The following is a 24070-nucleotide window of genomic DNA, read 5'->3' on the forward strand; positions in this document are numbered from 1 at the left end:
ATGAACTCCCCTCGATCTCAATCGTCCGATCCATCCGTCGAGAGCCACCTTCGACGAGCGACGACTTCCGAATCTGATGGCTCTAATAGGTCCGTTCGCCGGGAGGGCCGTTCTCGGAGTCCCTCTGATTCGTCTTCGGCGGGTTCGGACATGGCTCGATTTGAAGAGTTGAGACGTCGTCTCGTCCCAGGGTTGGCGGTTCCAAGCTCGTCGGGTCTGCCTTGCAGGATTCCTTCCCTGATAGACGAGCCATTGATCAATGACCCATCCTTTCCCGAGTTGGACAACGTTCCTTTGCCAACCGCGAACCTCTTCTCTCATATGCCTCCGTCGACGTTGAAACCGGGAGCGGCGGCTGATGCAGTTCGCATTGGGAAATTAAACACCGAACCGAGAATTCTGATACCATAACCATTTCAGCGTCCCTGGGATGCTCCTTCCGGCTTTATTTGCCTTTCGGAGAAGTACTTCACCGAGTGCGGGCTTACCTTCCCTTTGCCGTCTTTCCTGATGACATATTTTGCTCGTCGTGAGGCGGCCATTTCTCAATTTGCCCCGGCGACCTTTCGAAACGCTGTTGGTGTTTCGATTATTGCCGAAGCTGCGGGGGTTAAGCTCACTTGTGACCATTTGGAAGAGTTGACGTGTCTGAACCCGTCGAGCCGAGACAAAACTCCTGGAATTTACTATGTAGCGTCGGGAAGGAAGACGACGCTCGTCGAGGGTGCCAAGGGCAAAACATATAATTGGAAGGGCTCGTACTTCTTTCTTGAAGTCGGTGAGGGGGTTTTGGAGGATCCGTCGATTCCTTGGTTTTCTGGGTGGAACCCTTCACCCGGTAGCCGACCCTTCTTGCCTAGTATATTTTTATTCGCACTATTCTCTGGTTGTGCTTAACCTTTCCCTTTTTTTTTTTTTTTAGTTGTTGTTCCAAGGTGTTTGCTCCCATACCCTTCTTTGTTTCAAGCCGAGATAGACGCGATCAAATTTTTCTCCCCTTACGTTTGGCCAGGTACCGAGTCGAAAAAGGGTCGTTCAAGGAAGACATCTGATCCTCGAAGAAAGACAGGTACACCTTAGTGTAGTTGAACCCGTTTTTTTGCTGCTCCTTGAGTTCTCCAATTAATTTCGTTGCTTTGTGTTGTAGCCGGGACGATGGGTAAGATGAACTTGAGTGTTCCCAACGCGTCTGCTCGTTATCGCCGAGCTCCGGAGCCGTTGCCTCATTCCGCTCCCCGTCATGATGCTCGTCCGGGTGCCAATCCTCCAAGCTCTGGCTCGTCAAAAAGGGTTTCTCCTTCCTCTCGTCAAGTTGTGGACGACCCTTCGAGGATGCGTCCAAGATCCCTTCCCCCGAATCGTCACATTGGTCCAGAGGAGACACTTCCAAGGAAGAAGGTGGTCGGGACTCCTGGTCGCGTCGCCGAGGTGGCGAAAGATTCGCAGAAAAGGAAGGATGGTCCTGAACAAGAGCAGTCTGCCCCATCAAAGAAGTCTAAGTCGGTCGACTTCAGCTGGAATTTTACGCATTCCTCTGGGGCTCGTCCTTTTCCGGATGACTCGAGGTCTTGTGCCGAGTTATTTCGGAAGATCCACTTTGGTGAAGGTCGTCTTCCTGCAGTTGAGAAGATGAAAGAGGCCGACGCGGTTACCGACGTTGCTCAAGCGTCCTTTGAGGTTTGTCGGTTAAACCAACTTGCTTTTAATCTTCCTTTACTCGTTTTTCTTATGATTGTCATTTCCTTTCATTTTGATAGTTTATTGCGCGTATCAATCGTATGGCTTCTCGCTATGAGCGTCGTGTTCGGAACTTGGAAGGGGAGCGTTCTGGGGCGTCGAGTGAGAGGATCGAGCACCTCGAGGCGCAATTGGGGGAGGCGGTGCGGTCCAACCAGAGACTTAGCGACCTTGTGGCCAAACTCGAACATCACCGGAGCGGGTTGATCACAGAACGAGACTCCCTTATGACGAAGCTTGAGGAGTCTGAAGTTGCCTGTAACGGTCTGAAGCTCACCCTTAACTCGGAGACGAGGAGGCTTAGGGATCGACGTGACGAGTATGGGCACCACGAGCGAATCAACGCTTTCCACGAGGTGGCTGGTCGCGTGCAAAGGCTCTTATCGAAGCACAAAAGCTACGCCGAAGCGGTTGAAGCGTCGCGGGAGAAGTTTCTTGAGTATAACCAAGCTGTTGGGAACGTCCAGATGCTCGAAACGCTCGTTGCCGAGGGTCGGATTTCTTTGCTCGATGAGGGGATTAAGGACCAAGTTACGGCCGTGATGAGCCAACTGAAGAGCAAGGTTGAAGAGGTCGATCTGCCGGATATTACCGAAGCTGACTTCGACATGTCTCAGATCTTTGCCGGGCCTCTTCCCCCAATTCCGACTTGGATCGCTTCCCCAATCAGCGGGAATACCGAGGTCTGTAATGACGAGGGTGGGAGTGATGGGTCAGAGAGTGGGGAGATTGGGGGTGAAGAACTGGACGATCAGGAGAAGGTTGACGATCGTCCTTCTGATGGAGCTGAGGTGCAAGCCGACGACCACCCTTCTGATGGAGTCGAGGAGCAAGCTACGGATCGTCCTGCCGAAGAACTTCCACGTCCGTCAACTCCCGGGCATGAGTCGCCGGTTGTTGGCTTAGTTTCGTGATTCTTCTGTTGTCGCCGTGTCGGAGGGTCGGCTCCCGCGTACTATCTTTTGTTTGCCGTATTTTTGGGGTTGGCTCCCACGTACTTTTGTGCGCCGTGTTTAGGGGTCGGCTCCCTTGAAAAACTTTATTCCTGCCCTTGGGGCATTTATTCCTACTCTATTTAATGCCTTATTTTTCGAAACATTGCTTACTGGTCATTGAATGCCTGTTGGGACTTGCGCTTTTCGTTCTATAAATAGTCTTTGCTTTTTACTTCAGTTTAGTCTTGGGGAGTTTCCTTTGTCTTTGTAGGGAGGAGGAAATTATTCCGATGCCAGTGACGACTAGAGCGGCGTGGTTGCGTAGGGCGCGGGAACGACTCGGCGTTAGGTCCGACGAGGTGATACAGTCGGAACTCGGCTACTATAATGCTCGCATCCAGCGGCTAAGAGCTTACATCATCTCCACCCGTCGTTCATTCGAACGCTATTATGATTTCTGTCGCGTTGACGGGACAGTGGAATGTCTCGAAACGCTGATTGACGAAGGATATTTCGTTCCAAAGTGGCGCTGGGATCGGCTGCTGCACGAATGTACCCGGCGCGAGAATCTTTTTGCAGAAGTGGTGATCCCTACACTTGAGCAGGGTGACCTTGATTCCCTGGGTCGAAGGCCGTTTGAAGATCGGGAGGAAATCGAGGCCTGCCGAGCTCGTAACGACGTGCTTCGTCGTTACATTTCGCAACTGGAGAGCACAAGTCACTACTTTAGTGAGAGTAATCGCGTCGAAGGGATCTGTGCGTACCTCGAGGATATGATTGGACGAGGTGCGGCTGTCCCGATGGATCTGCTGAAAGATGTGAAGGACTCGTGCCGTCATTGGCAAACCATAATTGGCGGGTTAGAGTTCATTGAGCCTTCCAGTGCCGACCTTGTAGTTGACTGACTTGTTATCCTTTGTTGTTTTTTTTTTGTTTGTGCCGTAATGGGGTTGGCACCCGCATCAGACCGTTGTATCTTTTTTTTTTAATAAGTCAAATTCTATGCTACTCTTGAGAGTTCTACTTTTTACTTTTCTTTTCTTTTTTTTAAAGTGCGACTTGTGATGGTCGGCTTATCTCTTTTATGTGAGCTAGGCTCGGCTTGATATAACCGGGGGCGACCGTTAATAGTCGGCTTATCCTTTTGTGCGAGTTGCGACTCGGCTTGATATAACCAGGGGCGACCGTTAATAGTCGGCTTACCCTTTTATGCGAGTTGCGACTCGGCTTAAAGTAATACGTCGAAATGTCGGGTCATTACCGGGCCAATGGTAACGACTAAAATAACTTGCAAACGACAACTCACTCTTGTGAGAAAGAAATTTTATATTATTGGCGGCTGTGTCCCGTAGAGTGGGACTGCCTACGTACCCTCCGATCAGGAGGGATCAAGCCGATCGTAGTTCACATTTACATGTGTATTCAAACTATAGAAAGGACGAGCTGGATATAGCCGGGCTCGCTTGGTGATTTTTAGTAGTAGTAGCGCTTGAGGTGCATTGAATTCCAAGATCTCGAGACTGGTTTGCCGCCCATTGTTAAGAGTTCGTACACGCCGGGATGGACGACCTTAGACACTATATATGGACCTTCCCAATTAGCCCCCATTTTTCCGGCGTCTGGCTTGGCAGTGTTTTCGAAGACCTTACGGAGGACGAGATCACCTTCGTCGAAATGCTGATTGTGGACTTTCTTGTTGTAGTATTTGGCCGCGGCGAGCTGATAGTTCTGGATTCGTAGGAGTGCTTTGTCTCGTTCTTCTTCCAACTCGTCGAGTCTATCCATTTGCATCTGACTGTTGAGCGCAGTGTTGTGGACGAGCATTGTTCGCCGGAGGCTGGAACTGCCGACTTCAGCGGGTGCCATTGCTTCCATCCCGTAGGCTAAGGAGAATGGGGTTTGGTTGGTGGAGGTCCTTGGTGTTGTTCGGTAGGACCAAAGTACTCCGTCTAGCTCGTCGGCCCAGGCACCTTTCTTGGCGTCTAGCCTTTTCTTTAGGCCATCGAGTATGGTTTTGTTGGTAGCTTCAGCCTGGCCGTTTCCTTGTGGATACCTCGGCGTTGACTTGCTTAGTTTTAGTCGCCACCTTGCGCAAAAATTTTCGAATTGCAGGGAAATGAACTGCGATCCGTTGTCAGTGACTATTTCATACGGGAGACCGTGGCGACAGATTATATATTTCCAGACAAAGAGTTGGACGTCCCGCTTTTGTATGGAAGTTGGCAGTGGGCCAATAATGTCCATCGCCCAGCGCATGAAAGGGTAAGGAGCTACTCCGGCTCGTAGGAATTCAGTCGGCTGGTGGATAATGGGGGCATGTCGCTGGCATTTTTCACACTTGGCAATGAACCTTTCGCAATCAGATATCATTGTTGGCCAATAGTGACCATGCTTCTTGATTCGTAGCGCTAAGGCTCGGCCACCTGAGTGATTTCCCCCGGCTCCTTCGTGTGTCTCCATCATGACGCGGTCGGTGTCGTCGCCGTGTTTGCAAAGCAAAATGGCTCCTGATGCCGTCCATCGAAGCAAATGATCCTTCATCAAGGTGTAGCGGGCGGCTTTGGCCTTTAATCTCCGTTTAGCCCATTTGTCTGCTGGCACGTCGCCGTCGGCTAGGTATGCTCGGATCTCGACTCGCCAATCTGTCTCGTCGCTGTCAGATGCAGGTTCGCATCCTCGGCCTGACCTCATCGTTCGATAAGTGGTCCTGATTTCGTTGGGCTGGTGGAGTGCGAGGCAAGTCTCGGCATGTGTTTCACCTATGCTCGGCGTATCGATGCTTTCTACTGGGATGATTCGTCGAAGATCGGGATCCGATGTCGACGCGAGTGCTGCCAAAGCATCGGCCGGAGCGTTGTCTCCTCTGGGGATTTTGATGAGCTCGAATTCGTCAAAGCGTTTTGACAAAATCTTAACGACATTAAGGTAGGCGGCCATGGGTTCACTTTTGGTGTCGTATTCGCCGCTGAACTGGTTGGCGACGAGCTGAGAGTCGCAAAAAGCTCGTATCCGCTTGATCTGCATTCCGTTGGTGAGTTTAAGCCCGACGATGAGTTCTTCATACTCGGCGACGTTGTTGGTTGCTTGGAATCGGAGACGGAAAGATTGCTCCAAAATTTCTCTGGTCGGCGAAGTTAGTCGAATCCCAATTCCTGACCCAAGATGGGAGGATGCTCCGTCCACATGCAGGGTCCACCGGTCATCTGACGGGTCAGTGGGTGTTGGTTCGGCTTCCCCAAGTGGTAGCTCGATCAGAAAGTCGGCGAGTACTTGGGATTTTGCAGCCGGACTAGTTCGATACTCGATGTCGTACTCGCTAAGTTCGATTGCCCATTTCGTTAGTCGACCCGATTGGTTCGGGCTGTGCAGTATTGACCGTAAAGGTTGGTTGGACAGGACAGCGACAGTATGCGACTGGAAATATGGTCGGAGCTTTCTTGCGGATGTGACGGCTGCCAGGGCAACCTTCTCGACTGTCGGGTAGCGAGTTTCCGCGTCGTCGAGTGATTTGCTTATGTAAAAGATGGGTCGTTGCTCTCCTCGATCGTCTTTAACGAGTACACCACTGACGGCCGACTCTGAGACCGCAATATAAAGAAATAAGATTTCACCGAGCTCCGGCTTCGCTAAGATCGGTGGGGTCGATAAATAGTTCTTTAGCTCGTTGAATGCGCTGTGACAGGCTTCGGTCCACTCGAACTTGCCCTTGGTTTTGAGAAGCTGGTAAAATGGTAGACACTTGTCGGTCGATCTGGATATAAAACGATTTAGGGCGGCGATCCGTCCGGTTAGTCGTTGAACTTCTCTGGCATTCTTTGGTAGTGGCAAATCGATGATTGCCTTAATTTGCTTTGGGTTCGCCTCGATGCCTCGTCTGGTTACCAGGTACCCAAGGAATTCGCCGGACTTAACTGCAAAGGTGCATTTGGCTGGGTTCAGCTTCATCCCATACTTGTTTAGGGTGTCGAAACATTGTCGGAGATGAGTGATATGATCCTTTGCACGTTGAGATTTGACGAGCATGTCGTCGATATAAACCTCCATAGTCCGGCCGAGTTGCTCGGCGAACATTTTGTTGACTAGCCGTTGGTACGTCGCTCCTTCGTTTTTCAGGCCAAAGGGCATAACTTTATAATAGTAGGTCCCTCTATCCGTGATGAACAACGTTTTTTCCTGGTCGTCCTTGTGCATTAGAATCTGGTTGTAACCAGAGAAGGCATCCATAAAAGTTAATAGTTCGTTGCCGGCGGTTGCCTCGACGAGTTGATCAATTCTTGGCAATGGGAAACTATCTTTTGGACAGGCTTTGTTAAGATCGGTAAAATCGACGCAAACTCGCCACTTTCCATTCTTCTTTTTGACGACCACCGGGTTAGCTAACCACTCGGGATATTTCACTTCTACAATTGACCCGGCGCCAAGGAGTTTGTCAACTTCGTCGTTCACTGCTTGTGATCTTTCGGGACCTAACTTGCGCCGTTTTTGCTTGACCGGCTTATGCGTTGGATCGGCATTGAGTTCATGGGTTGTGACACTTGGATCGATCCCCTTCATATCAGTCACGCTCCATGCAAACGTCGAGATATTGGTTTTGAGGAAAAGTATCAACTCGTTTCGCATGGCGGCTATTATCTCTGTACCGATATTCATGCATCGTTTCTTGTCGTTTTCGTCTAGGTTCACCTCCTCGACCGCGGCAACGCCCTGTTGGACGGCAGTCGGCTTTCCGTCTGTTGGTGACGCGCTATCGTTGCCAACCCGCTGCTTTGATTGCTATAATTTCTTTCCGGTGCGAAGCTTATGCTCGATCAGGAAGCAGGCCCGTGCGGTTTGCTGATTGCCACGCAGTGTGTATATTCCTTTCGAAGTTGGGAACTTAACGCACTGATGATATGTTGACGGGACGGCTTTCATCTTGTGGAGCCATGGGGTTCCAAGGATGACGTTGTAGATTGTCGGCTTGTCGATAACCGCGAACCGGAAGTATCTGGCTATCCCCCCAATGAAGATTGGTAAGGTGATGGTGCCGACGGACATAAGATGATCCCCGTCGAAGCCCGTTAAAGAGTGACATTCTGGCATAATGTCTCGTTCGCCGACTTCCATTTTGGCCAATACGTCTCTGAAGATGACGTTGACCGAGCTTCCAGTGTCGATCAATATTCTCGTCACCTCGCTTTCGCTGATCAAGAGCTCGACGACTAATGGGTCGTTATGCGGTAAATCCAAACCTTCTAGATCTTTTCCGTCGAAAGTGATTGGCATGCTTTCAGCCTCGAACCTTGACAGCCAAGATTTCGTCATTTCAGCTTTCTTAGTATAATCTCTGATCGCTCTGACCGAATCGTTGCATCCGGCTAGCCCGCCCATTATCATGTTGATTCGTCTTATCGTCGGAGGAAGTTGGTCGGGCTTGCGGTCTGTATGCGGTCGTTTTTCGTGACCGCTGTCTTCACGTCATTCGGCGAGTAGGTTTTGAATTTCCATCTCGTCTTCGCTTTGGTCGGCTAGTACCTTTGACTCCTTGACGAATTTTCGAGCGATATTTTCGGGCGCGCTTGGCGTCGCTTCGTCCAGGTCGGGCTGTCTTGCTTCTGTCGGGCTCGATGACTATTGCCCCTTTCTTGTATCGCTCCATCAAGACCTTCTGGAGGTAATGACATTCGTCAGTTGTGTGGGTGGTACTCTGATGGTAGTCGCAATACGGGGTTGCACTATTTTCACCTCCCTCTTTCCGGATATACTTGTTTTCGCCGATCGCAAAGGTTCGGCAAGTTCGATCTTGGTTTTTGATGAAGTGTTGTCGAGGCTCGACGTAATCAACTTTTGGAGCTGCGGCTACAGGCTGTTTGGTTATCGCACTTGCCTCCGAAGAATGCTTCTTAGCATTGATAGCTTTCTCTTCCTCGAGCCCAATGTGTTTCGCAGCTCGGAGTAATGCCTCGGCTACGGTCTCAACATGCGTTAAAGACAGCTTTTCCTTGAACCGAGATTCATACCAGAGCGTATTTCGAAGTGCGACAATTGCGGCAGCGTCCAGAATTGAAATGTTGACGTAGATTTCCTTGAATCGCCCTATAAAGGACCGAAGCGATTCACCCTTGTGCTGAGTTAAGGCATATAAGTCGGCATGGGAATTCTTATCCTCGATCAAAACAGAAAACTGCTTCAAAAATTCGGTTATCAGCTCCCTGATGCTATCGATTGATCCGGGTGGGAGTCTCGAGAACCAGCTCAATGCGGTTCCTGTTAGATGCTCGGCGAAAACTTGACAAGCTCCAGCATCGTATTCCGTCGGGCTGAACTGTAAAGGGCCGAGGGCTACGCCAAAGGTGAGTAAGAAATCTCGCGGGTCGACCGTTCCGTCATAGTGACCCAACCGTGGCTTGACTGCCCGTCTGACCGTTGTTGTAGCGAGTCTTCGAGAGAACGGAGTTCGTTGTGTTGCTTCGAGCATAAGTCCGACTTCGGGTGCCTTGTCCGTTGCTTTTTGAATCATCGCTGCCATTTCTTTCATTTGCTCTTTGATTTCTTTTAGCTCGGCGTCCTTCGTTAGATCAGTCACGTCGTTATTTCGCTCGATAGGGCGCTGGGCAGGATTACGTTCTAATCCGCTGGTTTGCACATACGACCCTGGCGTTGTTCTTACCGAGGTGAAGTTCATTGGGTTGAGCCGAGCGTTGTTGAGATGATTGATTTCATCTTGTGAGTTAAACTGTGCCGCGGTGAGTGCATCCAATCGGCTGTTGGTTCGCTCTTCTTGCTGGTCAAGGCGTGTTAAGATTCCGCGGAACAGTTCGTCTATGCTTGAGACGGGCTGATTGCTGAGCAAAGTAAGCTGCGTTGGGGCCTGTGTTGGTTCTACGGTCGCCGGGGTCGTCAGGTTTGTAGCTATGACAAAAGTCTCCGGGCTTTCCACCGTCACGACCTTTCTTGGAGCGTCTGGCGTGGGGAGGACTGCCTGGTCCGTTTGTTCCATTGCCGGGGTAGTCGTCCCCCCCGACGAGCTTCCTTCCTTGCTCTTTTCCTTGTCAATTATTGTCATCTCGTCTAGTCGGTGTAGGTCCGTTCTTAAATGCTTCAGAGAAATTCGACTTGGCTCCCCCTTCCTGGCGCGCCAAATTGTTGATGATGGAATCAGTCACAATTAGTATATTTAGTTCGGTCAAAGGAGGGTCGAAGTTCTCTTATATTATATTGATGTCGAGACACAAAAGACGGGCTTTAACACGACTTAGACGAGTTACAAAAGTAGGTGAGGATAATAGACGAGCTGTTGTCTCGCCGATTCTCCGAGCGATTGGTTCCAAATCCGTTGACTTCTGCTTGGACGAGCTGAGGTTCTTGTACTTACTGTATTACCTTTCTTCCTTTTTCTCTGACCCCCTTTTTACGCAGGCCGTACGTCTGTATTTATAGAGAGTTGTGTCGGTTCGTCTATGTAAAAGACCATAACACCCTCCCTTCTCTTGGGGGTTTATTATGGGCTTTTCCTGAGCTGGGCCTTTTGTTTGGGGTGTGGATCCACCCCCAACAATGGTGTTGTGTTGTAAGTATAAAATCAGCTCTAGAAAACATGTGAGTCCACCTTGTTTTCTTTCAGGCTCAACATCTCAAACGATTAGTCACACCATTTCTTGAAATAAAAGCTTCTCTGCTTTCGGAAAAAGTTGTACATTATATTTGAGGAACAACAATGTTGTAACACTTAGTCAAGCCGCATCACCTTTGCTATAAACGTCAACGAGAGTCCCAGACGTTTTGTGACAGGATGGAGGGAATTTAATTAATACACGCTCTCGGTAAGTCAGGCGTTTCGTTACACAAAGATTTGACATGGCTCTGCGAGGTGGTGATATTCTATATACGTATTTAATAATTAACTTAGTTCATATGTATTCTAAGAATTAATGTGTTATATTTTTGTATTTAACTTCTCCATCAAGCTAACCAATGCTGATCACAATTCACAAGGATCCTAGTGGCACAATGTGTTGTCAATAACTTTTTCTCGCAACAAATACTTTGGCTTTAGTTTTTCTTTATTTATACAAACTAGAGGATGATTATTAAACGTTTTAAGAAAATTAATTAAAACACCTGAGCTAGGTTTTGAGTTTGTTTCAGTACCTTGGAACAATAAAGCCATCAATTTGACAATGGGACACGAAGGGAGTGGTGCAAATACACAATAGAAACCCAAATTAATTTTTCTAAGAAAGAGATTGCAACGTATCATTGACCTTTCAAAGCTTCCACAATCCTTGCCGAAGGAATCTCCTTTCTAATCAGATACGGGAAGGTTCCTCAACAATCAACAACATTATCTACATGAGTCTCATCAGGGTCCGGTCCGTAATAGCTCCCATCAAACTTGCATTCCCTTATAAAAAAGCCTTATCATGTCTTTAACTTCACCCTCACTTGTTCTTCACATCAAGCCTCTAATAAAACAGAGCATTTAAGGAATGTACATGGAGCTCTCTCTCTCTCTCTCTCCGTAGCAGTCATTGCTTGCTCGTGTCTCCTCCTTTAAAAATAACCTCGTCTCCTTGTTGCTAAGCCTCTCTCATCCCACAGGCTCAATTCTATTTCTCTGTCTCCATGTCCAAAAAAAAAAAACTCTTTTCTAGTAGCAAGAAACATTATACTTTTAAAGAGGATATATTATATAACAAATAAAACGTGAATGTTAGGAAACTATATGGTTAAAGTGTCGCCGGAGAATCTCTCATACATTGCCGGAGATGAGAGTTTACCATATAAAATAAAAGTTACGTTATGAACTCAATTATGGTCACGCCAGTGGCGTTATATAGGTACGTTATCAGCACCAGACATTTAAAAAAAAAAAAAAAAAAAAAATTGTAGCGCATTGTTTTCTTGGTGTTCTTGATGTGTTAGAGCCTATTTTAGATATGAGCACATTATTGCGATATCAATCATATCAAGAGGGCTTTTTTGGATAGGTAAGTACTTCGATTTGATGATATAATTGAGCATCAATCTCTTTTGTTTTTAGAACTGGCTTAGTTCATATGTGAGGTTGGTTTAGTCTGTGAACAAAGTCAGTACTTCTCTCGTGCTTCACTGGATTACATTGCAAAATCTGGAAAGCAGCCTGATATTTTTTAAAATCCAATAAACACTTTTTTCAGTTGGTTGATGATATATCCTTACCAAAAAAAAACCTTACCAAAAAAAAAAAAGTTGGTTGATGATATATTATGCAACAAATAAAATATAGTAGTTGCCAAACAATTTATCGTATATCCAAAGTAATAACAATGATATCGCTCGACGCTAAGGAAACAATTAAAAAAAAACAAAAAAAAAAAGATTTTGGATATGGGCCTTTTGGTCCTCGGCCCATTTTTTAAACTTGAAAGAGTGTAAAAAAAGAAAGAAAAGCAGTTACAGCGTGAAGACAAAATAGTTGTACTTTCGATTCCTTAAAAAAAAAAAAAAAAAAAAAAAAAGGTAAGTTGAGTTCTGTTTTACTTTTTACTCTGTAGAGAAGTACAGAGTACCTAACTTATTAGGGCCGCCGGTTGTCATTGTTGACAGAAGAGATCTGTGAACAAAAACAGAAGAGATGTGTATCAGGCTTGGGAGAGAGGTACGGATATATAACCTCACCACCAGGCAGCTCTTGAGCTTGCCCATTGTAAAGTCCAACATGTTGGAAGGTGATTCTCGTATGTGGAACTATTTTGGGCACGATCCTATTAGTGAATACAAAGTGCTGAGCATAGTTTGGTCGGTCAGCAAGGGATGGAGGAGAGTGAGGTCCGAGACTCAGGTTTTTGTTCTTGGAGCTGGAGCTTCATGGAGAAACCGTCGGACATATCCCTGCAGGATCCATTGGTCTATAAGTTGTAAAAGCACTGGTATGGTGATCAAAAAGGCCTTGAAATTTCACATTGGATTTTTTTATATTACTATTGAGGAAATGAGGCTTGAAGCTTTTATAGTAATCACTTCATCTCCAAGCCTATTGCATTTACTTTTATAAGCAATACAGATTCTAGCAATTTTTTCAACGAAAAGATGTTTATCTTTTCCTACCTATGAGCTCGACAAAACTTGGAATGGAAACTCTGACCTAAAATCTCAAGGCAGGGGAATCTCTTAGCTCCGTGCAGCTCTCCTTTGGCCACGAGCTTTGCTGCTTGTTGCCTTCTTTGAGGCTACTTCCCCGCTCTGCTCATTGTCACTTCTTCCACTGTCGTCAAAGCTTTCAGTTTTGTCTGTCGACTCTTCCTCCTCAACTGCCTTCCCTGAATCTTCTTTGTCCCTTAATGCTCTCATTTTTTTTTTGCCTTCTTTGCATTCAATACAGAAAGGAACTGCATAGACAAGGTATAATATCAAATACTAAACATGATAATATCCTTTCACAAAGACTACTCATCCCTAATAATAAAGCAATGAAGATAAAAGCCAACGATTCTAATCTAAACAAGAAGAAGGTGACAGATATTTCGATAATACATGCCTTTGCATCCTCAAACTCTGTTTTTTCTTTGCAGAGCTTTTCACCTTGCGCTAGACATCTCTCAGCTTCACTCTTCATCTTCTCAAAAGATCTCGTCTTGTTCACAACTTCTTCCTGTGGAGTATAATCATAAGAACTAAGATCACCATCACATTCATAGGCAAAACAGAACATGACAAAATCTTAGCCATTTCATTCTCAAACATCACAAGAAATCCTCAAAAGTATCAGAACATATAGAGTTAAGAGTCATACACTTAGTCTTATATTAGCCTCCATAAGAAAATCCAAGACCCCAACAGTGATCTTCTTGTTATCATGTGATGGTTTACACTTCCACCCCCACTCAAGTTTAGTCCCTTCCTTCTCAAATGTCCAAGAGAGCTTTAACCAACAGTGATCTTCTTGTTTTGTTTCGCTTACGTGGATGCTGAATCAGCTTCTGTATTAATTTTTTTTTTTAAACTCTCGTTCGTTACATATGATAAGAACACGAGGGGTGTCAATAAGAGGTTTATGTTCTATGCCATATTTCTGTGAGAGACTAAAACATTTGTAGAGAGATAGCAAATTTTCCCAATAGAGATTAACTTTCTGGTTTGCAGTAAAGCTCGCCTTGGCACTATTTGTGTAGGTCACTGATACTAACTTACCATTTGATCTTGGCATCGATGTACTTTTCAGAAAAGGTTCAAATTTAATGTCTTTGCGTTTGCTTCTTATTTCTAAATTGAGATCTAGTTTCCTTATCTACGAATCTCATCTAAACTCCTTATAAGAAAGTTTGAATGCTTTTTTTTTTTCTTATTAACTCACAGTTTTGTTCCTTTGATCAGAATTGTGTGAGGATGTTGAAGCAAAAGTAGGATGCAATGAAGGTTCGACCAAAACAGATAGACTCTCGTTTATGCCCAATCCAAAGAAGAAAAACATGGGCCAAATGCCTATAGACAAGTCAACAACAAGAGGAAGATGATAAGCCTTCATCAAGCTCTGCTCACTCCGTATGAACGCGTGAATTAATAAGAAAAAAGCATTCAATCTTCATCTCTTCTTCCTTTCGTATTCTTTGTTTTCACTTATAATTACTACACAATTTTTTTTTTTTTTTTTGTCTGATAAGATATGAGGGAAGGATGTGGAAGCACTGGCTGAAGCAAGTATAGGGTCAAGGTTCGACCAAAACAGAGCTAACATATATAACAAAAAAGACCTCGAGAGACTCTCGTTTATTTGCGGAGGCTTTCAAGATTTCTATTTAGTTGTAGTGACAATATTGTAATTGCATATGGGCTTTGTTTGAACGTATGATTTAATAATTGGAGAAATCGGGAGAGTTTTCTATATTAATCTCGAAACATGGGAAAGATTAGTGGTTTTGATTATTTATTACAACTAGAATTTATTGGTAGTATACCGCGAGACAATATTTTTAATTTTAAAAATTTAAAATTTATATTACATTTATTTGTTATTTTCTTATTGTTTTATTAATTTTTAGATTATATAGTTATAAATATTAATTGGATTTTAAAAATATAAAATTTTACAGGTATTTGGTATAAGTATTCAAAAGTATAGAATTTTTGTAGTGTTTTCAAGGTTTTAACCCGTGTGGTATATGTATATAATACATTTATCTCCCGGTACACATCTAAAAGTATTTTTTAAAAGAAAACAATTCCACTTAACTCCTTATATGAGATTAATGCCAACCTGTCTCACCAAAATCAAAATAAGTTTTGCGTAAAAAAAAAACAAAATAAGTTTTTTTATCAAGTTTGATTATGTTAATTGTTTTACCAAATTAGCATATTTTTATAGTTTATAATTTTCCTTGGCAATATATATATTTTATGATAATTAATAAAATTTTAATTTTTTTGGTAATTTCTCAAAAGATAAAAAAATAAACCAAATTATATGGAGGATTTTCAACATATTTAACGTGACATTTTATAGAATAATTATTATCATTATTTTAGTCAATTCTTAAACACAAAACAAAAGAAAAAAAATAAAGTAAAAAGAATTCAAAAACGTTTTTAAGAAGAATTATTGATAAAAATCAAAAACTAAACAAATACCATTCAAGATTATTTTGCAAGAACTATAATCTATACCAAAAATAAAAACTAAAAATAAAAACTAAAAACCATAAAACAAAAAATCAAATAAAAACTGCAAAATAGTTGATATGTACAATTTTTTTCACATTAAAGAGTATATAGACATATGGAAATAATTATTATAAAAAACGCTTAAATAAATAAGGAAGGGAAAGTGGATTCATAATTGAGTGCTTTGAATAGTTGAGGAGATTCTAGCATCCATAAAAATAGTTTTGGAGATTTAATGGGTTAACACTTTAATGGGTAGCGTTGTTTTTGGAAAAATCGGAATGTATAGATGTTGCTAAGATTTTATGGCAATAAATGTAACAAATGTTGGTTAATTTAAGAAAGTTTAGTATTTGAGTTTCTCTGCAATGTTATTTATGGAATTGTTTTAGGGGTTAATGTTGTAAAAAAATAAATAAATAAGTAAAACTTAAAGGGCATAAACCAAAATGTACTTCAAAAATGTTAATATAGATAGTAGTGGTACTGTAGCTTCGAGTCATCCTATATGTCGATATTCATTTCATGACGGAGGTGTCAAACCTTTCTCTGGCAAGATGCCAGCTCCCTCTTCCAGTGCTCCATTTGTCCAGCAGAGCATTCCCCACCACCTCCAGAGTTGAGGGCGATAGACGCTTGAAGGGCTTCAATACGGCTGGTCTTCCTAACCATGGTCTGTTGAATGTCTTTCCTGCCAATGACATTGATGGTCTTCCTACGGTTCATGAGCTGTAAAAATGCCTGAAGGTGAGAAGCAAGACAAGCGGATATTGATGTAGCAACAACGCATAATAGATGTTGATGTAGCCAGGGGATATTGATGCTTGAAGGTGATGCATGCATATTGTTTTAACTATGCGAACAGAAAGAATAATATCATTAAAAAGAGAAAGATGGGTCTGTACCTCTCTTTCATGGTGCATCTGTGCCATGTAACCTGCAGGCATGACAGCAACCTCTTCAGCAACCTCTTTAGCAATCTCTTCAGCAACCTCTTCCGCAACCTCTTTAGCAATCTCTTCAGCAACCTCTTCCCCAACAACTGATTCATGCTAAAAAATTTCAAAATATAGCAGAGATTCGAGTGTGAAGTGACTCAACAACAACCGAACAAAACAAGTACCAAATACTGACACTAATGACAAGCAATTCACAGAAGAAACAAAGAGCAATTCAAAAAAACACAAAGGATTCATGCTCAAAAATTTCAAAATAAAACAGAGATTCGAGTGTGAAGTGACTCAACAACAACCGAACAAAAAGTTCCAAATACTAACACTAATGACAAGCGATTCACAGAAGAAACAAAGAGCAATTCAAAATAAACAAAGGATTTCAAATACTGATTCATGCTCGACATAGAGATCGCATACCAACCGTTTGATAAAATGACTGAAACAGAATCAGATCATAAACGTCACCAAATCATTTACAGAGTATAAATCGAAATCCAAATCAGAGGTATATGAATCGACACAAAGAAAAACTTATATCTAAACAGTTTGAGTAGGAATTGAAGTGATAATCGAGTTCAGATACCAGATTATTTACAAAGTATAAATCAAAATCCAAATCAGAGGTTTATGAATCGGCTTAAGGAAAAACTTAGATCTAAAACAGTTCGAGTAGGAATTGAAGTGATAATCGAGGTCAGATCTTACTGGTTTCACTCGCTCGCTTCAGATGAAACGTCGACTTCATCAATTTCATCTTCATCAAATTCTTCTCCATCAACGAGCAGCATCGGGACTTGCTCTTCAACTATGTGATCCAGCAAACAGAAGAAGATGATGAGAAAAAACACAGAAACAAAAACAAAAACACAGTAAAACGGAAGCGAGCTTACTTGGGAGCACGAGTGTCACAACCCGCTCCCAAACCCTTTGGGACTACACTAGTGTTCTTACTAAAAGGTTATTTTAAACACATCTATATAATAAAAATACTAAGTTACTCATATTTCCAGAAAATCCTTACTGAATTAAAATAAAAACCTTAATGCAATATCTCAATAGTCTTGTTAAAAAGAAAAGAAAAGAACGTCATAAATAAAAAGAAATCCGAACGTAAAAAGAAAGATAGAGAATAACCGGTGAAAATATTAAACCTAACGTTCCCAAAAACACACCACAAAGCGAGACGAACTTGTGCAACTACTCGAGATTCTCACCGTGACCTGAAGAGAAAAGATTGGGGAGTGAGTAATTAATTACTCAGTGAGGTGGTCAACACTGCCCACCGAAACATAACCTTACAAATATACTTTCACACAACTTCCAAACACTAGCATAAAATCAGACAACAAGCATATAGCTTTCACTTACGTGAAAGACTACAACGTTCCACAACAAAATATTTTTCATAATATATTTAAGTATTTTACTTTGATTATAGGTTTGGCCATTAACACTTTTTATGGCTCCCAAACCCCCTTTTCTTAGAAGACCACGGCCCATAGCTCGATTCTTCCCCTGCTCGTCAGCAGTTTATGACCCATAATGAACCCGTCGGTTCATTACAGTCCAACATTCTCAGTCCCGTTTGTAATTATTTTCTTAATAATTTACTCACCACAAGGACTAGTCATTACAAACAATTATATGTTGCTTTTGTAATAAGGAAGCTTTTATGCAATATTTTAGTAACTCACCCTATATATAATACAAGAAAAGATGTTAAAAAGATACGAAGAAAACATATAATTGTTTGTAATGACTAGACTAACACCTTGTACCTATACTATCCTGAAACTAGTGTTGAGAAAAAACGTAATTACGGCTAATGCCATTAGGAAAAAAAAAAACATTGGAAGTTGGGACTAAGTCTACCGATCCTTTGATGGTAGATTTATACACGTGGACTGATTAAAGGTGTACGTCAGATATTTTTGGTACACTTAGTTGTAGTCTTGGTACACTTATCGGTCACTGTAGATGGTACACTTAGTTGTAGTGTTGGTACACTTATCGGTGGACGTACATGAAATCGATTCGTTAGATTAAGTTGGTAGAGGAATTTCCCTTTGATGATAGACTTTTGTTTTAAGCGCGTGTAGCGGCAAACGTAACAGGCTGGGAAGATATTTATGGTAGACTAATGGCATGTTGCGACAGATTTATGCGACAGCCTTCTCTCCTTACAGATATTTTTGGTATACTTTGTTTGTTTTTTGAAATAGTTTTCGTAGTGTTGTGGTAGGCTTCTTGTCCGTGGTAGATGTAGTAAGCAAGATTGACAGCTGTAAAGTCTTACCAGAATAACACGAATTTGTTTGAGCTGTCAAAGACAGTCTAGCGTTGCGATAGACTTATTGGAAGAAGATCTAAACACCTTTACTGTTCTTCCGATCTATGGTGTTCATGTAATAAAGTTTGTAGCAGATTCATCAATCGTGTTCTGTTTGTCTGCCGGAGCAAACGTCTTTTTCCTACTCAGTTTCTTTAATCTTTGATCTCGGTTCATCCATGGAAGAGCAAGATATCGTATTGGCGTGTGGGAGGTGGAGGGTAGACAAAAAGCGCTGGTTGTTTGATGTTGATACTAGGAAAGGGTGCAGGATTATAGTTGCCGATAAAGAAACAAAGTTTGAAGACTTTACTGCTATGGTGTACGATGACTTTGGTTTCTGTGAAAGAACTTCCGCGATAAAGTTGAGCTATATGTTAGATAGATATAAAAAAAGCGGATGTTATATGCCACCGGTGATTGTTTCGAATGGTCGGCAGTTTCAAAACTTTCTCAAACAGCATAGGAGTGAACTCATCCGGCTATGCGTTGAGATCGAAGCTAAATCTGGTGAAACCTTGTTCGAGGAAGTTAAACCGAAAACCCCAGAACCAACACCCAAGACCCCTGAAGTCGTTGTAGATGATTTCGTAGGCGTGGCAGAGGAAATGGGAGAGAAAGATGATGAGTACGAGAGTCGGAAGGAAGACGGTGAAGATAATGTAGGAAATGATCTAGATGAAGATGAAGCAGATGACGAGGAGAACAGTAGATTTGATTACTGTGACGACAGCGATGGTGCAAGTTCAGGGGATGAAGACTATCTGCTGTACTCCAACTTCGCCCCGGATGAAGCAGAGGAATCATTGGACGACGGACCTGGGGGTGGGTCTTGTATAGAGGAAAATGTGTGTAACACAGAATCAAATAACCGTACCCGCAAGACTAACTCTGCAACTGATGCAATTGAGAAGGAGGTTCGCAAAATAGAAAACGGAGGTGGTGATATTGCTGTGGGGGATAAGTTTGATAGCAAAGAAACATTGGTGGCAAGGTTGAGGGTGCTGAGTGTATTAGATAAATATGATTACAATGTTCGATATTCAACGCCCGTTTTGTTAATCGTTGAGTGTTGGGTAAAAGGTTGTAAATGGAGAATACGGGCTTCAACCATGGGTGATTCGCCGGTGTTTCATATTCGCAGATATTGTCGTGAACATACTTGCTCTGTTACGGAACGATATGGCCGTAGCCGTAATGCTAAACCACCAATCCTAGCTCAATTATACAAGGATTATGTTGGTGGTGTGGGAAGTTCTGTTGTGCCAAATCTTGTTGGGGATGGGCTCAACCTACGATATGGTGTACAGGTTGGCTACTGGAATACTTGAATATGTTTGTTTTATGGTTGGCTCTGTGAGTGTACTTGTTTATAGGGTGTACAAACAGATCGTAGCTTAAGTTTGTTGAGTTTGTCAGAAATTAGTTGATTCTATGGCCTGCACTGCACATATATATAATTCGATCTAGTTGATAGTGTTTAGTGCTGATGTCTTTTACTGACCATTTTCATATAATAGCTTGGCTACTGGAAGGCACATCGTACACTTATAAAGGCACAGGAGTATGTTAGGGGTACACCTGAAAGTGGATACGCTGAATTACCGGCATATTTATACAGGCTGAGGTCCTCTAATCCGGGGACCCTTACTAGACTGGTCGTTGATGCAGAAGACAGATTCAAGTATGTTTTCATTGCGATTGCTGGATGCATTAAGGGTTTCAGGTATATGCGGAAAGTTGTAGTTGTAGATGGAACCTTTTTGAAAGGTGAATTCAAAGGGACTCTTCTGATAGCAACAACACAAGATGGGAATTTTAATATTTTCCCTCTGGCGTATGCGGTTGTTGATACAGAGAACGACGTGTCGTGGGAATGGTTGTTTACTCAATTAAGTAGTGTAATTCCTGATGATGAAGAGCTTGCACTGATATCTGACCGGCATAAATCTATTGTACCCCCTGGCAAGTCGAGGAATCTGCACTTATCATCTTCACAAGAATATTATCCTGAGATTTAGTGGGAGCGAAACATTCCGGCTGGTAAAAAAAGCAGCTGCAGCGTACCGTGTAGTTGATTTCGAAGAAATCTTCCAGCAAATTCAAGAAGCGAATCCGCAACTGCAAGCTTACTTGGTTCGTGCAGATGTAACCAAGTGGAGCAGGGCGCACTTTCCTGATGATAGGTACAACTTCACCACGAGCAACATTGCAGAATCGCTAAACAAAGTACTGAATCCTGCCAGAGCCTATCCCATTGTAGAGTTACTAGAAGCTGTTCGGAATATGTTGACACGTTGGTTTGCTACAAGGAGAAAACAAGCTGCCGCAATGCCAACTTTACTAACCAAAGGAGTGGAGAACCTGTTACACGTGTGACATTCATTAACATATCCATCGATATATATGTTAACGAAAGGCCTGAAAAATGTTAGTGGATATGTTTTGTTGTTTTGGTTATATGAACTTACGCTTTGATTTACTCATAGGCACGTATTGAACAGTCAAGGCGTCTAAAGGTTCAAGAAATTGATGAAGATCGATTTGAAGTAAGTGGTGGTAACTCAACGCATGTTGTCAATCTGAGGTATAAGAGGTGTTCATGTAGGCGTTTTGATCTAGAGAGGATGCCATGCGTACATGCTATCGCAGCCGCATATACGGCCAACGTATCAGTTATAAACCAGCACCATCCATACTTCCGCAGAGACAGCCTCTGCAGTGGGTATGCGGAGGCGATAATGCCGATAGATACATCCTGCATCGTTCCTACTGATATTACACCGTCCAGATGTAAACCGCCTTTTGTTAGGAATCCTCCAGGAAGGCCAAAGATGACGAGGAGGAAGTCTTTTGTCGAGGTTGCGTTGGAGACGAAGCGGCCCCGCAAACAGCATGCTTGTTCTCAGTGTCAACAGGTTGGCCACAACCGTACAACATGCCCAGCCAATACGTAGTGCATGGGCGACAATAGACGTGTTATCTTTAATTGGCGTGAGGATAATACTCTTTTTTCGTAAGTGCCAACATAGCTTTTTGTAACATGGTTATGATGGCCCTTTTTAATTTCTAAGCCCACATTTTTGTTTAACTATAATTGTTGGAGAAATTGTTGCCGGCTGCCCTAAATGGGCCTATTACTCGTGTGGGCTTTTTAGAAATCTCAAGCAAACGGTTTTCTGTTTGAATAAGAAGCTTTTTAAAGCGAAATATATCTGTTTGTGGCCTTTATATGGTCCATTAGAGAGGACATAATTCGATGGTTGGATAGTGTTGACATGATCACTTATCGTAGATAACTATTGTTATGTACGTACATATATTGCGGAGTACTTAATTTTATATTTTGTTGACAAAACATAACCATATATTATCCATAATCAGCGTAACATTGGGTTCATTCAAAAGTACAAACACACCGGGGAAAAAAAAGTTAATAAATTGCATAGATCTGTGCCGGTTCTTTAAATAAATATGGTACACTCCCTGAGTTCTCCCTTTCGCCCATATGGTTCCTTTATTCTCAAGGTACTGCATTCTCCCCTACGTGCTCCATTATATGTTCTATATAGTAACGTCCAGCGATTTCAGATCTGCGGTAAATATAGAAAGTGTATTAACGTATTTGATAGTAGCAACAAATACAATTAGGTCTTTTCGTAGGAAAAAAAGAGCTTACATCTCCTTGTGATGTTCCATTCCCTCGAAATCTGGTTTTATATAGAACAGCGAAGAGGCGGTTGTGTTGACGAGGCAAGGAGCACCTTCAGAACATTTACAAAATTAGTTGTATATGGTTTCACAAGGCTGGTTTCCTTATCTGATCTATCAAATCGAACATACCTTCGTAGCTTCCAACCTTCCAGAACCGCAAAATACAAAAGACAGGTTCGGATGTAAAAGTAAGATGACACCCGAGTGCTTCCCAAGCATTTATGAAGCGAGCAGCATAATCATCTAGGGCACGACACTTGAGGGTTTCATTCCTACGATTTTCTTAGGTTAATATTGAACGGGTATACGAAATAACTTTAAATGTAAATGTATTGAAAAGGTAGCACAAATCTCCTTTACCTCCCATTCAGTAGGGTGAGGACAACTTCATTGGCCGCATTTGCCCCCTCGAGTAATCTTCTGTCTTCCACCCCAACTACACACCCACAGACATCTGAAACCGGGGTAGACACATACTTTAAATGTTACGACCTATGTATTTTGATATGAAATTGTCTACTAACCTATTTATTTAGTATGAGGCCTAAAAACTAGTGATAATCACAAATATATCAATTAGCAAACGTTTTTTAACGTTGTTTCAAACGATTTGTGTAATTGAAAATTGAAGATAAGCGTACCGAATGATATGGGATGGGTAATTCTCCCTCGAGATATATCACCCAAATCTTCGAAACGGAAGTAGTGTTTTTGATTCACCGGTGAGAGCAGGCCCATCGTCGACTCATCAGTAAATTTGATTTGGAAAGGGTGTTGGCTGGATGACCTTGAAATTCCTAATTTCATACCTATCACCATCATAGATATACTTCCTCATTTTCTTATAGGTCCATGGTAAAAACGCCACCTCGATTGTGTTACCCTACAAAATTGCATATCAATTGTGTAGAAGACCACTGCGTTGGTTAACAACTTCGTGCAAATATTTTACAAAGCAAAGTGGACTAACCCGTGTATCAACAAGGAGCAGAACCCGCTTCCAAAAGAACTCAGTAACATACCACGAATTCAAGACCTTTGCTTGGATAATCCAATTTGTTTTTCCTGGTCTAAGATCAGCGATGGCATCAACTCTAAACTCCATGGTTTTTTCTGATAAGATCCTGTTACTCGTGTCTACCCTGGGTTTGGAAAGGAGACAGGGTGATGCTATTTAAATAAAACAAAACGTCGCGACTCTTTGCTTTCTTTGTTTTTCTTCGGGTTTATATTTCAAATTTACTTTAATTCGTAGTTTACATATTAAAAAACCATAATTTAATTGCCGGTCGAGCAACATTGGAGGCCCAATGCGAAAAGAAATTGTATTGTTTACTTTAAAATTGTTTTTCTCAGTAAGGCCGATGTAACTTTTGAAATTTTTAAATGGGTCCTCAACTCAAACTCTAAAAATTGAGGCCTTCTGATGTTTGTTCGAATGGGCTTATTAAATTTGACCGAATGTTGTTTGAGTTTAAGAAATAAACAACAAATCCATACCGAATGGGCTTATTAAAATTGAGGCCCGATACCTTGAAATCATAGGGATGTGAACACTTCCCGACTTCACCAACCGAATGCACAGTAGTAACAAAACAATACATTTCTCGTACCAAACGTAAGGACCCATGTACCCACACACACTTTGTTGTACATACACAATTGGCAGATATATCTATTGTGTATAGTTCTTTTGCAAGATAGAACAGTTACAAAAGGAAAGGAAACAACATCAAGTGGTACATGCTTAAAAATAAGTAGAAGAGAAAACCATTGAAACA

General features: G+C 42.6%; 2 protein-coding genes, 1 long non-coding RNA gene and 1 pseudogene across 8 annotated transcripts; 2 read left to right on the forward strand and 2 right to left on the reverse strand.

The window, feature by feature from the left end:
* LOC147926603 (uncharacterized) lies at positions 1-2651 on the forward strand. The gene is made up of 5 exons (XM_087487115.1): positions 1-363; positions 421-838; positions 923-1069; positions 1148-1677; positions 1758-2651. Exons 1-5 carry the CDS (start codon positions 1-3, stop codon positions 2649-2651), a joined length of 2352 nt encoding a protein of 783 aa, XP_087343241.1.
* Positions 2652-12234: 9583 nt separating this feature from the next.
* Positions 12235-14597, forward strand: LOC147926604 (uncharacterized). Of its 3 annotated transcripts, none has more exons than XR_015581301.1 (3): positions 12242-12562; positions 14007-14174; positions 14294-14597. It is a non-coding gene; the product is annotated as an uncharacterized LOC147926604 (long non-coding RNA). The 3 variants fall into 3 exon arrangements; XR_015581302.1 differs by lacking the exon at positions 12242-12562 and adding an exon at positions 13678-13859; XR_015581300.1 differs by lacking the exon at positions 14294-14597 and having other exon boundaries at positions 12235-12562; positions 14007-14279.
* LOC147926605 (DNA repair protein XRCC4-like) lies at positions 12622-13598 on the reverse strand (annotated as a pseudogene). The gene is made up of 3 exons (XR_015581299.1): positions 13426-13598; positions 13171-13284; positions 12622-13021 (listed from the first exon to the last, which is right to left on the reverse strand). The product of XR_015581299.1 is annotated as a DNA repair protein XRCC4-like (transcript).
* Positions 14598-15621: 1024 nt separating the features above from the next.
* LOC104746789 (uncharacterized) lies at positions 15622-17282 on the reverse strand. Of its 3 annotated transcripts, none has more exons than XR_015581298.1 (4): positions 17147-17282; positions 16952-17051; positions 16196-16342; positions 15622-16019 (listed from the first exon to the last, which is right to left on the reverse strand). XR_015581298.1 is itself a non-coding variant. In XM_010468317.3 (4 exons), exons 2-4 carry the CDS (start codon positions 17019-17021, stop codon positions 15828-15830), a joined length of 399 nt encoding a protein of 132 aa, XP_010466619.1. In that variant the 5' UTR covers positions 17022-17051; positions 17147-17282; the 3' UTR covers positions 15622-15827. The 3 variants fall into 3 exon arrangements, 2 of the variants coding, with proteins under 2 accessions (XP_010466619.1, XP_087342806.1); XM_010468317.3 differs by having other exon boundaries at positions 16196-16332; XM_087486680.1 differs by having other exon boundaries at positions 15622-16031; positions 16196-16332.
* Between the last annotated feature and the right edge of the window lie 6788 nt (positions 17283-24070).

Source organism: Camelina sativa, chromosome 15 (assembly GCF_030686135.1).
Source record: "Camelina sativa cultivar CO46 ecotype springtype chromosome 15, ASM3068613v1".
Classification (NCBI taxonomy): Eukaryota; Viridiplantae; Streptophyta; class Magnoliopsida; order Brassicales; family Brassicaceae; genus Camelina; species Camelina sativa.

Excerpts from the sequence above, each read along its gene's own strand:
- LOC147926603 (XM_087487115.1), top strand. The coding sequence starts at position 1 with ATGAACTCCCCTCGATCTCAATCGTCCGATCCATCCGTCGAGAGCCAC. Across the intron at positions 364-420 it reads CGGGAGCGGCGGCTGATGCA|CGTCCCTGGGATGCTCCTTC; the intron begins GTTCGCATTGGG and ends TAACCATTTCAG. Across the intron at positions 1,070-1,147 it reads TGATCCTCGAAGAAAGACAG|CCGGGACGATGGGTAAGATG; the intron begins GTACACCTTAGT and ends TTTGTGTTGTAG.
- LOC104746789 (XM_087486680.1), bottom strand. The coding sequence starts at position 17,021 with ATGGAGAAGAATTTGATGAAGATGAAATTGATGAAGTCGACGTTTCAT. Across the intron at positions 16,333-16,951 it reads GAAGCGAGCGAGTGAAACCA|TTGTTGGGGAAGAGGTTGCT; the intron begins GTAAGATCTGAC and ends AGCATGAATCAG. Across the intron at positions 16,032-16,195 it reads AGATGCACCATGAAAGAGAG|GCATTTTTACAGCTCATGAA; the intron begins GTACAGACCCAT and ends TCTCACCTTCAG.